The 13826-nt window shown below is 36.2% G+C and overlaps 1 protein-coding gene across 1 annotated transcript; it reads left to right on the top strand.

The window, feature by feature from the left end:
• The first annotated feature begins 2286 nt into the window (after positions 1-2286).
• Positions 2287-9200, top strand: LOC135743699 (UDP-GlcNAc:betaGal beta-1,3-N-acetylglucosaminyltransferase 7-like). Its single transcript, XM_065261472.1, has 4 exons — positions 2287-2420; positions 2828-2948; positions 4412-4475; positions 6658-9200. Exon 4 carries the CDS (start codon positions 6659-6661, stop codon positions 8057-8059), a length of 1401 nt encoding a protein of 466 aa, XP_065117544.1. The 5' UTR covers positions 2287-2420; positions 2828-2948; positions 4412-4475; position 6658; the 3' UTR covers positions 8060-9200.
• The last annotated feature ends 4626 nt before the right edge of the window (positions 9201-13826 follow it).

Here is a 13826-nt window from a genome sequence, read left to right as displayed (position 1 = left end):
AAATGTACTACACTCTAAAAAAAAATCTGTAAACAACGCACAAAGTACTGTGTAAATATGAAGGAATTTTCCGTATTTATGTTTTACAGGCTTTTGTCCCTTGACCGTCACTGAACCGACTCTGCTCTTTTCGCATTGTAACAGTGTTTTTGCTTGTAGCAATTACAACTTGTTTGTTGCTTGAGAAAGGGGAAGTGTCTATGATGTCATCTAAGCTTGTTTGTTATTATGTTATGCTGCCCAGCATTTAAATGTGAAATGATAAAATAAGAATAAAGATCTGAAATGTATAAGAGTGACACTCTATGCTGATCTAATAAGACACTGTATTGAATAAGATTGCTGCAAATGTGTCAGCAGTGGTTTTTGCTTCAGAGACATCAACACTTTGGATACAAATCTCAACAATGGTGAGTGTAAATGTTAAGAAAGAGTTTGCCACAATCCTGGTACCCAGCATGCATTGCGGCATGAAGCTTTGTTGTTGATTGTCACCATTGTTGCGTTTCATTCAGGCAGATTGAAGTGTCCCTATAGGCTACGAACAGTGTTCTACTGTATAAATCTACAGAATGTTCAGTTTTTGAATAAACGGAAATGTCTGTAAACATAACGGAAAAAGTGCCGGTAATTTTCTGCTAGGACATTATACGTTTTTTTTACGGATTATTTTTTTAGAGTGTAGCATTATCTGAGCGAAAATTGTTTCCTATCTATTTTCAAGTTAATCCTACTCCAGTTTTTTTGTGTAAATGTGTATCATTATCCTGTAATCTTGCTTTTTCTGGAAAATCATAATTCTATTTTTTCTTTTTTTCAGATTGGCTGTCAAGGCCCAGTTTTGATGGGTGTCAAGGCTGCAAACCTATCTGACAGTAACACCAGATCATCTGCATACAGAAGAGCTTTTATCTCGGATTTATTTAGAATAAGACCGGGTGTGCTGGATTGTTCCAGTAACTCGTTAATTACAGAGTTGGATTCAAATTAATGCCATGTCTCACCCACGCCCTTAAATGAAGAATCTTGTTCTTTTGTCACAAAGTTCAACTCCGTACCCATTTTCTTCGTTTCTGTTCTCTGAAGATTTAATGATGTCAAAATTTACAGAATCATACACTTAAGAAAGTCTGGTCATCAAATAGTAATTTGTATTTGATATGGTTGATGAAAATGCTTTCGAATTTTGTTTCAAAATTGTTTTGTATTTTCAAAATACTGTAAAATACCCTGTCCACATGATAACGTCATAGAAATAAAGCCTGTGCCTACTGAGAAGATTGCCCAGCCCCAGGCCAGAAAATGGATCCGTATGAAAGGTGGTGGTTTATACTCCTTGACAAGTTCTGAATACATTTCTGGCTACATTTAAAATCAAAAAATTTTGTTGAAATTTTAAAATGTTTTTTTTTTTTTATCTGCTAAATAAGTGTCCAATGATTTGATAAATAAATAATTGATTCCTGAGTAATATGAAGTAGCTGTTTAGTAGGATCATGATATTTTTCGTTTGCATATCATTGCATGAATGCCTGCCTGACACACAATACATTATACTTATGATAACAATCAAATGATGAATAAGTTAGAAACTAGTTGCTATGAATGCAGGTGCCAACAGTTTCTCCTTATGATTTATTTGTTTGTCAGTGTTGCGTTACCGGTTGCATATATCAGATTTTTGCATGACTCAATCAGAGTAAATGTAATGGTGAAACAATAGATCAAATAGTCAAACTGATGGAAGGTGCCAAGAAATGTCATGCTTCCTTGTAAAAGTTCAAAATATTATATGCGTATATATGCACACTGTAAAAAATTTCAGTAGAAATTACTGGGTTTTACTGGCAACTAGCTAACCCAAGGATAGTCCAATATTTAAACTGATGATTTTATTATTGTAACATTCACTCTAAAAAATATTGGGTTGTTTTTTTAACCCCGTTCTGGGTAACTATAGGACAGAACACATTTCTGGGTTAAAGTGACCCAAATAATGGGTTGTTTCAATATGGTTGATTAACAATAACCCAGCAGTTGGGTTAAAACTCAATTAAAACCCATTATTTGGCTCACTTTAACCCAGAAATGTCCTATAGTTCTGTCCTATAGTTACCAAGCCCTGGGTTAAATATTTTTTAGAGTGTTGGTAGAACCGACAGGCAAAGGCAACATATCCAAAGACATTTATTGACAAAACAGAGCAGGCAAACACAGAAACATAGTAATGCTCACGGGCACATAACACAAAACAGGGCAGAGCAGGAAACCAATCCGTTACATCAATAAGAACTGACAAAGTACAACTGAGACACGGGCTATAAATACACAGGGATAATGACGAAGACTAGAAATACCTGAGACAAATCATAAACGAGGGAACCGATAAGCAATCAGAACTACAAACAGACAACAAAACAGTAAGGCAACCCTTGACAGAGCTGACAAATATTATGCTATTTCATTATCGTTTCGCACATGTAGGTCCAAAAAGCTTTTTTTTCACCATGATAAGTAAACTCCTAAAGTGATTATTTTTTATTACGAGTTTTGTTTCTCATTTCATGTGTTACTGATCAATCTACAGAATATTTAGTCCTCTAACACATCCTGAAGTTTTATTGTCAGGAGTTCCTGAAATGTATATTTTAAAATGAATATGTAATTAAATTATTTTTACATTTTAAAAATTTTATATACCAAATGAAGTAATTTTTTAAGTTGATCCAACTTTGACTTTTTACAGTGTTTATACTTGAGTTGTGTACTTTATTCACTAAATTGTATAGTGTAAGCTGTGTTAATAATTTTATTATGCAATCCTCAGACACTTGCTTTTGAAAGTACATTTCCGAAACCTCTGTAAGAAGAAGAAATGAATCTAAAACACAATCCACAACTTCCTGACCAAGTGCAGTAACTCGTCAAAAATAGGCAGTCACATCTTGGTAAGACATCATATCTTGTTTTTTAAGTAGCTTTTTATTTTAATGTGTAATGTGTGTCTGTTAAACAAAATGCCCGAAGAAAAGTTAGTTTGCTACAGTAGTCTGTAACCGCTGGCCTCACAATATAGCAATTTAAAATCTGTGGATTTCCTAAAACAATTTCTTAATTCTTACTGAATCTTGATCTATCTCTCTCACTTTTCATGATCTATACACATTTTAATATAGGTAAAACTCAAAAACTGCAACTGTTTTAATACATGAATCGGACACTTTCTTTAGCCTTATAGAGGACTGAATTTTTATGTTGAATAAAAAAAAATTCACTTTAATGATGTTAAAGGCAGAGTAGGCAGGTTTAAGTCTAAAAAAAGTCTAAAACACTTTTTACCAAATTAGTTTGAACTGTCTTTATATTTCAATACATAAGTAAAATGTAAGTACACTGAAAAAGAGAGTATAAAAATCAAGCATGTTTTGAACACAGCTAATTATTTTCATTCACTCCACCCCCTCCCTTCTGGGTTTCTTCTAAAGCCACGCCCCCAAAACACATTAACGTGCAACTGCTTTGCTGGGAGCAGCATTTACATTTAAGGAGCGCGGTGCATGTAGTAACATCATGTCAGAATCACATGTAATAATACACCTAACTTTATCACTATGAATATAAACAAATAGGATGGCTTTTAGTACTCACTATTAAGCTAGTATATCGATACTGGTAAAGTTTAAAATATATTTTGTTTGATTCGGTAACGAACGAGCTAGTTATATTTAGCGGTATAAGACATCTAAAAACAGATTGCAAGTATTTTTTATTACCATCAGTTACACTGTGATGGTGAATTTCGTGGAAGATTTATTACATATACGGTGTTTTGCATGTTAGAGTTTTCGTGATGAAAGCATTGTTGACTCTGATGAGGACTACACTCCGGAAACACTACCGCATCGTTGATTCGAGGAAAAGTCACAGGATATTAACTCTCGTTTGATTTCTTTGTTTATTCCTTTTTTTGCCTTGTTTGCTTTCGCTGACTGCATATGCAGGTACTATGAGATCTTTCTCTGCCGTACTTTTGCTCTCCTAGCTTTCGTGCCTCGTGCACTGGATAATCAATCGGGTGTGCGCATGTGTGGGCGTTCCTGTAGCAACAGGGGTGGTGCCATGGTCACAAGAGAGAGTGACAGTCGCGCAAGCCAATCATTTGTTTCGTCCCGAATGGAAATAATGAGCTGTGTTTAAAACAGTCGTGAAAGGTCTACAGACACTCGAGTTTTATACTCTCTTTTTCAGAGTACTTACATTTTACTTATGTATTGGTATATAAAGACAGTTGGAAAAAAGTTTTTTAGACAATTCCTGCCTATCCTGCCTTGACTTTGTAATGATATACAGTATTTTCATCTTAAGTCTGTGCTTAGTGAGCAACCGTAACACATTGACGTTGTTTTTACAGATTTTACAGATTGCAGTCTTCACTTGAGAATGATGAGTGGCGGGTCCTGCTAAATTTAATAAAGGTGAAAGAACACTTTAACATAATGTTAAATATTTTTTATCATCTGATATGCAGAGCTTTTGTGTACCAGTCAAGTATTCATGGAAAATAATTTTTCAGTGGTGTCCGGTTAGGGGCGCGAATTCTAAATGTGTATGTGGTCGTGCGTTGCTTGTCATGTCAAAATATGTGTTCATTGCCTCATGTGAACTGTGTGCATCATGCGTCTAGTCAAAATACGTGCCTGGGTAACACTTTATTTCGATAGTCCACTTATCGACATTTTACTAATTATAAGTAACTTTGCAACTACTTATCAATGACCAATCTTTAGAGTATTAGTAGACTGACTGCTTAACATCTACTAACACTTTATTCTGATGAAATCTCAACAGACATTCAGTTGTCTATAAATATCTTTGCAGGTGAATGTCAACTTATTCCACTTACCCTAAACTCTTCCCTAACCCTAACCCTTACAGTCTACTAATACTCTACTAACAGTCTACTAGTTGACATATGGTTGCAAATGAATGAAAGTTAGTTGACATGTAGTTGCAAAGTTATTTATAGTTAGTAGAATGTCTAAAATGGACTATCAAAATAAAGTGTAACCCGTGCCGGCTGCACACGTGTCGAAAGGGTTTATGATAAAAAAGATGCTCATGTTCACAAAATGCTCACAAGACACTAACTTCAGTGGCGGCTGGTGACTGCTCTTTGTAATGTTTAACAAACCAACAGTGTTCAGCAAAATTTTTAGATTTTCATTAATAAAACCAAAGTGGATGCTCTCGCCTCTTTTATCTTTGTTTCATTTTGTGAGCATTTGAAAGTCCATCGATTGCTCTGAAATATCAGGGAAAGCCCTTACATGTACAAAACTCTGCAGCATGTTTATTAACAGCAAAAGCAGTGGACTCTGACATAATATTAGTGCACGTGAATTTATACACGTCATTTCTTCCGCTCGCATTTAAACGAAAGCAGACAGACTCGCCCACAGTGTCCACAGACCACTTCCTCAAATAATCAGGACAGAAGCAGTCAAAAGTGGACAAAAGAGATAAAATTACCAGGTGTAAATTTGAATGCGTCTCTCTCGTCCACTTGTGATCCAATTGATGAAAAGACATCTTAATACCAGGTATAAACACACTCTTTATGTAAACAGAGAAAGGTAGAGGTGATAATACACACCCCTGCGCTAACCCAGATAAAATTTCATTAACACAGACTCATGGCCTATTCCTTAAAAATTCTCAATCCATAAAATCATTCATTCATTCATATTTATTTATTTATTTCTAATTCACAATACAATACAAAAAAATAATTCACCGGCTGCCACTGACTTTATTTATTGCTAAAACCCAATTATCTTTACCAGAAACACCTTGATATTTCATAATCACCTCTATGCATCCTTATATTGCTTTAATAAAGTATTTTATACAAATGTTAAACTGTTTAATGTTTCCATAATATTTTAAGCTCTGCTCTTTATATAAACACCCTTAAACTTCACGATCACAAGGGTAAGTCACGCCACCCGGAAATTATCTTTGCAACGCCTTCGGCCATTTATTTCAGTCATGCAAGACTAAAGTCTTATTTCCTTGAATAGGAAAACAATCTATCTAATCTGTACCATAACCTTTTTACTTAAATTCAATAATATACATTTCTATTCGAAGTTGTTTCAGCTACTGCGCATACACACAGGCTAGCAACACATCACGCGACTCTGAAAGCCTCAGTTTTGAGCCGGGGACATCCTCGCTCAAGCGGCCATATTTACCTCTGGATTCCCCCCATTCATAGTAATAATACTAAAATATGTATATTAAAGAGTAAAGATCAAAACCGATCAAAGTACTGTAATTGTTCACTGTGGGCAATATCCTATTCCTGTAAAAGCTTATTAGTCAATGCATTAGTCAGCGCAAAAGGTCCTGGGTTTCAACCCAAACCATTAAAATTTTTTTTTAAAATATGTACTCCAGCTGTCACAGGGGCAGTCCCTTTAAAAAAGTTTTAATATGTACCATAAGGTATATGTACAGTATAAAACATGTTTTTCTGACAGTACAAGGAACACACATACTAATGAAATATATAGCTTGTAATGCACTGTGAATCACTTTGAATAAAGGCATCTGCCAACTGTGTAAATGTAATGTTTTTTTTTCATTTTCATCTAGGATGACAGTCGAAAAACGTCAGCAGTTTTATCAGCGCACATGCCTCTTGTTCTTCTTGGCATTAGTGATGTTTACTATCATCCAGATAGTCATCCAGAGAGAAAACATCAGGCCACTACAGGACTTAGAGATGCATTTAAAGCTCAGTTCGGGCCCCAATCCCATTTCTGTAAACCTCTGGAACAAGAGTATGGACAGACCGGCAGTGCCCACAACCTGGGATATCATCAGCTCCAACTGCAGTGCCAACCGTTATTTCTCATCCCAAAAGTGGTTCACGAATCTTGAATCCAATTTCCAGCAATTTATGCTTTACAAGCATTGTCGATACTTTCCTATGCTAATGAATCACCCGGAGAAGTGTGCTGGGGAAATTGACTTGTTGATTGTGATTAAGTCGGTGATAACGCAACATGACCGGAGAGAGGTGATAAGGCAAACATGGGGCAAAGAGCAGACGGTCGACGGGAAAAGGATCAAAACCGTTTTTCTTCTCGGGGTGTCTTCCAATCAAGAAGAGAGCGGCAACCATCAAAAACTTCTGGAATATGAGGATCAAATTTATGGGGATATCCTCCAGTGGGACTTCATGGATAGTTTCTTCAACCTCACCCTAAAGGAGATTCACTTCTTGAAATGGTTCTCCATGTATTGCAGAAATGCCCGGCACATCTTCAAAGGAGACGACGACGTGTTTGTTGGCATTTCCAACATCTTTGAATATCTGGAGGAAAGCAAAGACGTGAAAGACTTATTTGTTGGTGATGTTCTCTTCAGAGCCATGCCCATTCGCCAAAAGACGAACAAGTATTACATTCCTCATGTCTTGTATCAAAAGAGAAGCTACCCGCCGTATGCTGGTGGAGGAGGTTTCCTGATGGATGGCCCCCTTGCACGTAAACTTTACAAAGCATGTGAAACTGTGGAACTTTATCCCATCGATGATGTGTTTCTTGGGATGTGTCTAGAAGTGCTTAACGTAACCCCAATTCAACACAATGCTTTCAAAACTTTTGGGATTGTAAGCGAGAAAACTAGTAAAATGAATCGGGATCCGTGCTTTTATAGGAACTTGATATTGGTACATAAATTGCTCCCACCCGATCTAATCAACATGTGGAAGATGGTCAATAATGACTCGATAGATTGTTCACTGCAAATTCATGTCTTAAAGTCACAAGATATGTTCTGGCATAAAAAAAAGAATATTCAACAAAAATGTAAATTAACTCTGAAGTCAATCAAATACAAAAAAAACAGATTTCTGGACAACTTAATAGCAAATGAAGAAGCACGATCACTGGGCAGGGCCGGATTAACCATACGGGCAACTGGGCAATTGCCCAGGGGCCCAATACCTCTGAAGGGCCCAGGGCAGCAAGGGCACAAGCAAAATAGTTAAGACCCTCTCCTCATTGAGATCGGCTTCAGGTCGCCTATTAGGTGTGTTCGACTTCATGCGGCGCTGCGCAGACCGATCGGCGGATGACTTGAAGTAGTGCATTCTGGTTAGTAATTTTGTCCGACATCAGCTGGCGCTGCAGGCACGTGACTGTGTCATATGGTTTTTAAGTATCGCGAGAGTGTTTTGAGAGCAGCCGGCTAGCTCAGCCGGTGCAGCTTCTCCAGAGCGGCTGCACGGAGTTGTGATGACGACACAGCTTTACGTGATTGGTCGCCTCACTGATGACAACGATCACGTGCGTTTCAAGTTTAATTCAACCTTTAGTTCCACTAATAAACATGATAAATTCATGTTTTAAAACAGAAAAAAACACTTTAATATGCTTAAATATGTTATATTGTACAAACTATTGGTATTTTAATAATATAGGCTTGTTTCCCGTTATTTTCGGGTATACAGTATAAGCAGGAATTAAAATATTCAATATAAAATGTTTCTGGTTGCAACTTTTTATTTAAAGGTTTGTTTTTATCAAATTCAGCATCTAATTCACTTCATTTGTGTTTAAAAGCAAGGAAACACGGCGCACACGTCACTACGGCAAGCAGCAGGTGTCCAGCTTGACAGCTCCGTCTTCAGTTCCTCCCTCGACTGCAAGCGGCAAATCTCGCCGATCGGTCTGCGCAACGCCGGGTGATCTTGAACACACCTAACCCCTCGTTCAGACAGCCAGCAACGTTATCGCTGTGTGTCGCTCGTCTCTTTCAATGAGGCGTTTCTAAATCTGCTTGTCATAAACAAATGAGTACCATCCATGCCAGTAACTGTTGAGAGAAGGATGACGTGAACTCCACTGCTCTGTTCTCATTGGTAGTCGCTCCCGAAGTTCGCTCGTCATTTGCATAAAGTTAAACTTGTCTTAACTTTCTTGCGTCGCTGGACACGCCCATACGGTCGCCAACGGTCACTTTCACTCGTGTCGCCGGAAGTCGCACGGTTTCCATTGAAATGAATGAGACCGCGTCGCTCTGCTACTGCTGGTCGCTGGCTGTCTGAATGGAGCGTAATAGGATTGTTCGACTTCATCTGGCGCCGCAAGAATCGACAGCCGGATGATGTCAAAGTACCACCAAAGCGATTCGCGAAATCATACAAGGAGTTTGCTTTTAAATCGCTCTCGCGGAACTTTGACTTGATCCAGCTGCCGGTTCTTGCGACGCCAGATGAAGTCGAACAAGCCTTTTTTTTTTGGTATGATCTCTGCTCTTGGATTCTGCTCATTCTTTCTGCTCTTCTTCTTCACCTGAGCTCTGGGGTTTATGACATTAGGCCAAGATTTAAGTTCTCAATGGTGATTCTCTTTCTTCTAAACTTTCTTTCGTTCTCTGTTCTCTATCCTATCAGTTAATATTTTATTTCAGATTGGAAACAGTTAATTGTACACGTGTCTTTTTACCATTTCATGCATTTATAGTGTAACTCAGGGGTCTTTAACTACTAATTTTTTTGCGCTTTAAAAACAATTTGCCCCAAGCTTCATAATATTGGACCACTAGATGTCAGTATTCTTCTGTCAAAACAAATAAGAGATTTGTTAAATTACATTTAAATAAAAATTGTATTCAATATAAATACATTAAAATGAATCTCCCTGTTGTATTATGCGACTGAATTTACATCACACTAAACATGATTTCATTTTTTAGCATGTATTTATCTTTTAAATGTGTGTGCTGCTATTGCCCTTGTATTGTCTCACATAACCGGCACCCCTATTGTATGAGAATTTTCTAAAAAACAACAAACCCAAACTAAAACGTCTGCAGATCTTAAAGCCTATGATCTATATTCAGAATTGTGCTCTTTTTAGAAACTCGACACTTGACATTGTTGCCAAATTGTCATAATAACTCAGAGTAGGAACAAAGTAAAAACCAAGTAAAATATAAGTTACTTCTGATATCTTTGAATAAAATTCACTTGTATCAAATGAATGAAATTGTCATGTAAGACACCTGGGGACATCATACAGGTATAGGGAAACTGATTGTCTGACCAAGTTGGGTGATTGACACGAAATCCAGATTTACAAGGTCCAGCATCAGAATTTTTAAAAAGCCCTTGAAGCCAATTTTTTTGCACATATAAGATTTAGGTCTGAACTTACTATAACCATTATTTTTAGAGGATTTAAAAAATATTCCCTATAGAATTATGAATTTTTTTTTGATTATCATGATAAAAAATTATCATTACCGCAACATGATATTACATTAAATATATGCATTTACAAACTCATGTTTCGGTAATGAGAACTAAAAAGTTGTCTAGGTACTATGACAAACAAAATTTCAACTTTTATCTGGAGAGAAAAAATAAGAACTGCTTACCTGGTAGCCATCTTGAGTGCTTACCTGGTAGCCAATTTTTTTAATTGTTGCGGAGGATGAGAAAATTGGTCTTGGGCACATTTATATTCCTTATTATTGTCTCTACATTTACCAATGATCACCAAATACCACACGTTTCTTTACTGTAAATCTTTATAGTATAACATGCACTGAAGCTTTTTATTTTTTAGATTTTTTAATTATAAATATTTCCATGTCAATGAACACAAATCCAATCATGGACACGTTGCGGTAATGACAATTTTCCCCTTAAATGTGTAAAAAACAACACAATTGGTTTGTATGATGTCTTTGAAATCATGTGCAAAATAGTACATGAAGAGATGTTTGTAACCGTATGCTTCTTATTTTGATAGCATTTACTTTATTATTAAAATGTTTAATGACACCTCATAAGTATTTTTAAATCACTCAGTTGTGATTCAAATTTGAGAATGATACTCCAAATATGGTGTTTCTGTGAGCTTTTATTTGAAAAACAAAAAGTCTAGGCGTCCTATTAGAAAAAGTGCATCATGGAGACTCCAAATAGACACATGATAACAAAATGACATGATAATCAACAGAGAATGAGTCTGAATGGGCAAGAGAGGATTTTAGTTTGAGTCTAAAATTAGAGGTATTAACTGTCTATTTCTGAAACAAGATGGTTTATGTGTTTCTCGGATGGCTTGAGGGTGAGTAAATCATAGGGTAATTATTATAATTTATTATTATAAGGATTCCAGTTTTTTCTTTTAGTTTTCTTTAAATTGCATTTTTAGTAAACGCAATCCAACAAAAAAAATTCTGACCCCTAAACTTTTATGATTTGTGTGTGCTGTGTTTGTGTACTGTGTAAATATTAAAAAAATGGTCTCTAGAATTGTGATAGGAAGTTTCTTACCTCACCCCATCATAATTAATCAAAAACAACATGCAACATAATGCACAGTATTTTTAAAGTGCACATATTGTCCGTTTCACGATTTAAAATTTTCTTTGGTGTGTAAGTGTGTATTAGTACATGTTAACGTCAGGTAATGCAAACAATTCAATTCACATTTATTTGTATAGCTCTTTTCACAATTTACACCGTCGCAAAGCAGCCTTGCAAAATGTAAAATACAACACAATTCAGAATAAAAACTATAAATCTTTTATCAGGGAAAGGTCATGAATGGCTAAAACGAAATCCAATCGGCACAGGTAGTTTTCTGCGGGTTACCCTGATTTCACGTTACATGCAAATGCCTTAAAGGGCCGGTAACCTAGGTGTTTTCAACAACATAAGACACTGGTATCTCTGGTATCCCCAGAATGTGTCTGTAAAGTTTCAGCTCAAAATACAACACAGATCTTTCATTATACGATGTTGAACATGGCCATGTCTGTCTGCAGTGAAAACTGGTTTTGTTTGTGTTTCTTTAAATTCAAAGAAAGCTTCTGTTTCCCTCCCCAGATGTGTGTAAAAGATAAATGTTACAAGGAAAGTAATTGTGAAATAAGAAATAAAAGTCTTCTCTCGACTCAACTGTGAAACTGCACAGTACCAAACTCGAGATTTATACAGGTTCTGCAGACATGAAAAGAGACATGGAACCTGTATTTATTGGTTCTTCCTTACCCCAAAATAGCTGGAAGAAATCTGACAAAAAGACAAACTAAAGCTCGGGTCTTACAGTAGGAGGTTACATTATATTTAGGGGATGTTAGTAGAAAACGGGTCAGGCTAGGACAGGCTGAGGATAACATTAGCAACACATAACAAACCACAAACAGCATTTTATTGGTAAATGTAGTTTTCTTAAGGCAGATTCATCCATTATTGTGAAATTAGAGAGGCTATTAAACGCAATGGCAGTACATAGTGCATATTTGTGCATAAAACATATGGGTGAGTGTTTTTGGCACTGTGATTCTGCTTTTTAGTTAAATTAAATGCAATAAATGAATTTATTAATAACTTGTATTAGTAAAATAAACATACTGTATTAATACGTTCTGGGATATAATAATAATTGAAAGTAATGAAAATGGCATCTCCCATCAGAAAGAAAACAAAACTGATCCAGGGGTATTATTATAATTTTTAATAAATTAAATAAAGTGAATTTTTTTGATCTTGATCTTTGTATATTTATAAATCAAACAGGCACAAGATTTATACACGGCACACAGTCAGCTGTTTATTGTAAACATGCATTAACATTTTAAGCTTACATACTACACATTGTGATGCATTTTGTTGTTGGAGGAAGTGACTTTTTTTAATGGGGATTTTTTAAATCATTTGATTCCATTGATATAACTACATAAAAATACTAAAGTATATTGTTGTGATATATAAATAATGTAAATCAGTGCATTTCTTGACTATTAATTAAGAAAAATCACAGCTCTTTGCCTCTAACTCAATGTATTTTAATGGCTCACTATAAGCTTAACTAACTGAAGTGTCCCTGAATCACGTCATGCCCAAGGTTTTTGGTTGTCTGGTGGTGCAACTTTGTTTCTTTATGGCTCTGCCCTGCAAAACTTAATTAGCAGGTTCAGGTGTGTTTGACTGGGTTTGGAGCTGAAATCTCCAGGAGCTCAGTGGGTAGCACTGTTTTCCCACAGCAACAAGGTCCCCGGTTCAAGACACGGATAGGAGAGGTGGCTTATCTGTGTGAAGTTTGAATGTTCTTCCTGTGTCAGCGTGGGTTTACTCCGGGTAGACCGGTTTCCTCCCACAGGCCAAAAATGTGCAAGTTACGGGAACTGAAGATACCAAATTGCCCCTCCTTCAACCTCCCTGCTGAAAAAAAACTATAGAAACCATCACAGATATTCTAATGTTTTTTATTAAAATACCATTAGGAACCATCAGCCTTTACCATTTAAACCACTACAAAATCCTTTTTGTAGTGTGTTTTGGGACATATTCCCATAGGATTTAATTCCCCCACCAATAGATCCCAACACATACCAGTAGAGACCCACAGAGACCATTATTGTTTCCATTACAACCAATAAAATTCCCATTAAAACCATTAAAACCAACAGAAGTTCTGTGATGGTTTCTATCATATTTTTAGTAGGGTTGTGTATGGATTAACCCATGTGGATCAGCTTGTGTATGGATTAACCAGTTCTCACCATTTATATAGGCATATATGCTGGAATGGCGTAAAGAATAAAGAAAGAAAGAAAGAAATCTGCCCTTGAGGAACAGGGTTGGAGACCGTGAGGAACGTCTAATGAAGGAGCACTTTTGAAACCTAAATATAAGGGTATATGTTTATACCCTTGTTTATATGTTGGTATCCCTTACGAAAAAGAAGTTTATTGAAGTGTGCTATAAGTATTCTTCTTTTAAACTTAAAATAAGA

Source organism: Paramisgurnus dabryanus, chromosome 2, assembly GCF_030506205.2.
Source record: "Paramisgurnus dabryanus chromosome 2, PD_genome_1.1, whole genome shotgun sequence".
Lineage (NCBI taxonomy): Eukaryota > Metazoa > Chordata > Actinopteri > Cypriniformes > Cobitidae > Paramisgurnus > Paramisgurnus dabryanus.
Note: the sequence above shows the minus strand (reverse complement) of the source record. Positions and strands in the feature narration are given on the sequence as shown.